This window comes from Pteropus vampyrus, unplaced genomic scaffold (assembly GCF_000151845.1).
Source record: "Pteropus vampyrus isolate Shadow unplaced genomic scaffold, Pvam_2.0 Scaffold232, whole genome shotgun sequence".
NCBI classification, from domain to species: Eukaryota; Metazoa; Chordata; class Mammalia; order Chiroptera; family Pteropodidae; genus Pteropus; species Pteropus vampyrus.
In genome coordinates, this window is record NW_011889013.1 from 12,912 (window position 1) to 17,415 (window position 4,504).

Here is a 4,504-nt window from a genome sequence, read left to right on the forward strand (position 1 = left end):
TTTCCAGTAGCCCCGCCCCCCGCCCCTTATCCATGGTGGTTACAGTCCAAGACCCCCCAGTGGATGCCTGAACTACAGCTAGTACCCTATTTATACTATGTTTTTCTCCTACACATATATATCTATGATAGTTTAATTTATCAACTAGGCACAATGAGATATTAACAATAACAACTAATAATAAAACAGAACTGTAACGATGAACCGTAATAAAAGTTATGTGAATGTGACATCTCTCGCACTCAAAACAACTGTCCTTCACTCACCTCTTCGCTTAAAGGAAGCACTTTACGGCATCTCTCTGACCTATCCGAATTGCCAGCATCACTACTCTTGCTCTGTGGGGTCGTTGTGAAGTAAAATCAGGGTGACTTGAACACAAGCACTGTGGTGCCGTGACAGTGTGATGATCTGATCATCAAGACGGCTACTAAGGGACTCACAGGCAGGAGCGTCTGCTGCGGAAAGACGCAGGGCACAGGGACGGTCCACGTCCAGGCCGGACAGAGCGGACTCGTGAGATTTCATCACACTGCGCAGAAGAGCGCGCGGTTTAAAACTTGCGAATTGTTCATTTAGTATTCCTGGACCGCAGTTGACCTCGGGGAACTAAAACCAAGAGGCGGAAAACTGTGGACGAGGCGGGGCCCTATGTCCTCAGGACGTTCCTACTTTATCTGAAGTCTGTGCGGGGAGGGGGGGGGGGTCCTTTACAACAATAAAGCAGCTACCCGAATCACCGAATCACCGGGTTATCCGATTACTTGGGCTGAGCGCCATAATGCATCGCTCTTTTTATATTTGTTATTTAAATCTCTAAGCTTATCTATGAGAGCATTCATACACGCACCTCACAGAAACGCATAAATATGATCGCAGCCACGCTTTTCGTGGTGCTTTCCTTTCTCCTTTTCTGCCAATTCTCATCTCCTTGCTGCCTCTTCCTTTCCCACGGCGGCCTGATCACCCAGGACGTGCATATTCATATTATTCTCCGTGCTGACCTAGGGCTCTACAGACCAAGTATAACCATATACTCACACACGCACATAACAGGATGCGTATGCTTGTTTGTTTTCTAAAAACTAAACAATGTCATATTATCTGTACTTTGTATCTTCTATCATATTATCGTAATAAGCTGCAGAACCTTCTCCCAGTCGACTGGTTTAGTTCTAATGCATTCTGTTTGATGGCTGCATAAATATTTATGGAGGATACACATTTATTCAGCCATCCACCTCAGGGTTGCTCAGATACTTTGTTCCCAGTTTTCTGCTACAATGAAAACAGATGCAGTAGACATCCTAGTACATATGTCTTCGCATTCTGGTGTTTTTATTTCCGTGGGCTGGCTGGGCCAGAGGATTCATGTATTTTTAATTTGCGTAACTGTTGCCAGCTTTCTTTGGTAAAAACTCTGTCACCTTTTAAATGTACATCGGCAGCGTACGAAAGGCTGGCCCCTCACAATTCCCACCAAGCGTGTATGATACTTCTTGGCACTTCTTGGCACCCAACCCCAACGTGAGCGTGAGCTGTGGCAGGAGATAGGAGGGTACAGAGGCTGGCTCCCCTTACCTGTTGAAGCTATGGATCAGGTCGAAAACCATCATGTCCGTGGTGTTGACGAACTTGCACTGGACGGGCAGAAACCCACCATCTGGAGAACACTGCGGGGGTGACTTGTCGCCCACCCCGTGGAGAAGACGGCGGTTTCTGATCTCACAGCTCCTTGGACCTACACGTTTCCAAGGAAAAATTAATTCATATGTACGAGGAGGTACCTATGCTTCTGCAGTCTACATTCACGTATGTATGCTATACATGCGACAGTTAGAGGCCCAAACGGGAACAAAGGTCTGCAACAGGAGACAGGCGAGCGCTCGCTGAAATCCAGCTTATGCTCCCTACCGTGGGCCAGAGAATCCTGATCATCCGCCACATGGAAAATGACGTGGCAAAGTAGGTGCCCCCAAGACGTGGGGCCATCAGAAGCGCCAGGTTCTCTGCCCTTTGCAGGGACGCCCGACAGGGTTTGATCACCGCGTGGAAGCCGCACACCCCGCCCCGTGGGGTCCCGCTGCTCTGTGAGACTTACATCGCCTCGGCTTCCCCGGCTGGCGGGTCCCGTACACCTCCATCCCTTCCGCGTCCACACACCAGCACTGCTCCCGCCGCACGTCACACTGCACTGGCGAGTAATCCCCTGAGTCCTGACACTGAGGGAGGTAGGAGGTGGCCGTGCCGCTGGCGTAGCCACTCAGCAAGATTTGCTGCTTCTGCAGCTGGCAGAAGGACAGGCCTAAGGACGCAAAGAGCAGCCTCAGAACAGTGCTGCAGGGCCAGCTCGGCGGTCTCGGCTCAGGGCTCACCCCCCTCCCTAAGCCGGGAAAGTGGTCCTTCCCACAGCTGAGGGGGGGCCCCAGGCCGTGGACGCTCGGCGAGTTGGGGACAGGCTCAGGACCATCCTTCCGACTGCCCATCTTTACCCTAGGATTCCTTCTAGTCGGAGAAGGGCAGTTTTCACTGTGTCCCACAGGTCACCGGACGCCCCACCACGCTGGTGCTGCAGATGGGGCTGTTCACAGCGCTTGTCTGAACCCTATTTTCCCCTCGTGTCTGCTGCGTAACCCTGGGGACGTTGCTTCGCCACTCTGCGCCCCACTCCGCTTATCTACAGAACTGAAATGCACCTGCCTTTTTCGGTGCCTGAAGACCAGTTGCGCTAATGATGATTGCCCCAGTTGCATACCTACTATGTGTCTGATGTTCTACATGTGTTAGATTCTCATGGCCACCCTCTATTCCTGCTACATGCTCAGTGAGGGCGTGTGGCCTGGCCGGGGTCATTCGGTCAAATGGCGTTGGGAGCCAGCCTGTCCCCCAAGCCAGCCCGAAACAGAGCTTTTCACCGTTAAAGGATACCTTGGTTCAAGTTCACCATTTAAAGGTGACCAGCTTAAACTGGCCTTTGTTTTAGGCTTACACTGTGACATGCTTTAAAGTGGGGCTGTGTTTCTTTTGCTCATCATAATAATTATTTTAACAAGAAAGTTTTCGCCTAGGTCTCAAATCTCAGAACACGTCAGGTGAGAAAACATTTCGTGTGCACGTGGCCACTTCTGGTTCAGGGGCCTCGGCTGTCTGCTCTCCGGGGTCTGCTCAGCACCAGGCCCGGTCCCCAGAATGCGGGGGACTCGGTCGCTATTTGCCGAAGGCGTGACTCGATCGTCTCATTTGCTTTTCACAGCAATCTTGTGGGAAATAGGACCCCAAGTGCGCGACCGTGAGCTGAACTGAGAAGAGCCAGCAGCCCAGAGGGACACTCGCGTGGTCACACGCCTAACCCGGTGCTCCTTTCTGGATGTGCGTGGTCCTGGCAAGGTCCCCTTTCCCATGGGATGCTCCCTTCCCCTCCTCCCCCGCATCACACTTACAGGCCACGGGCCGCCCAGGCTGCCGGCTGCCGGGCACTTCCCTGCCGTCGGCACCCACACACCAGCAGGAGCGACCATCCTGTTGGCACTGGACAGTCCTGAGGGCAGGAGACACAGCGCGAGGACACCGTCAACGGCTCCCGAAGCCACAACCCAGGTCACCTTCACTCTGCCTCTCCATTGATCAAGTTTTCATGTAAATCAGGGAGAGACTGCGGGGAGGGGCCAGGTGACTTGAGAAAGGAAAAGCACTCCTGTCTCGCTGACCCCTGCAGCGCCCGGGTCCTTCACTCTCCAGCCACGCTCCGTCTCAAATGCCCGCCCTGATGTGTGACACTTCGGCTACATGAGGCCACAGAGGGTGAAGGCGGTGCCCCCTTTACGTGGACCAGGGGCAGAGACACCTCATCGTAGGGGAGGGGTGGAGGTTGGGGCTGGCAGGGACCAGGGCTTCGCTTATGAGAGGCACAGGGAAGCGCGTCTGGGGTTTGCCAGAGGAAATGACAGCTACGCTGAGGTGAGCGGAACGATGAGCTGTTATCCTAGAGACAGAGAAGGTGACAGGTTCCCCGTAAAGAGGGCAGTGTAGGCAAAGCCTCCTGAGGAGGACCCAGCAGGCCTGAAACTGCAAGTGGCTGGAACAAGGGACATGAAAAGCCACATGAATAAGGCGGGTGGAGGTGGACCATCCTCACTCCTCTGCCAGCTCAGGATTCCCAAGGATCCAAGCAAGGAGCGTCACTTTGCGCTCTTGGGAGCATGTCAGAGCTTCGTCAGGCGCACTAGAGAGCATATAAAACGAAGGCACGAGGGATGTCTCACAAGGCTCCAGAACCGAGTCCTGTAGAGCAGCGGTCCCTAACCTTTGTGGCACCAGGGACCGGTGCTCCTATGAGAATCTAATGCCTGGTGACCTGAGGTGGAGCTGAGGCGGTGATGCTGGTGCTGGGAGCGGCTGCAAACACAGATGAAGCTTCGCTCACTGGCCTGCCGCTCACCTCCTGCTGTGCCACAGTCCAGTACTGGTCTGCGGCCCAGGGGTTGGGGACCCCTGCTACAGAGCG

At 53.8% G+C, this 4,504-nt stretch overlaps 1 protein-coding gene across 1 annotated transcript in view; it reads right to left on the reverse strand.

Annotated features, from left to right (window-relative positions):
- Nucleotides 1-4,504, reverse strand: part of LOC105301243 (thyroglobulin) — a gene marked incomplete at its 3' end in the record, with an annotated part of 20,543 nt that overhangs the window by 12,906 nt on the left and 3,133 nt on the right. Inside the window, exons 3-5 of the mRNA XM_011373824.1 lie at nt 3,441-3,538; nt 2,102-2,305; nt 1,582-1,741 (exon numbers count right to left, since the gene is read on the reverse strand). Of these exons, the coding sequence (XP_011372126.1) occupies nt 1,582-1,741; nt 2,102-2,305; nt 3,441-3,538 (462 nt within the window). The remainder of the gene's footprint in view (nt 1-1,581; nt 1,742-2,101; nt 2,306-3,440; nt 3,539-4,504) is intronic.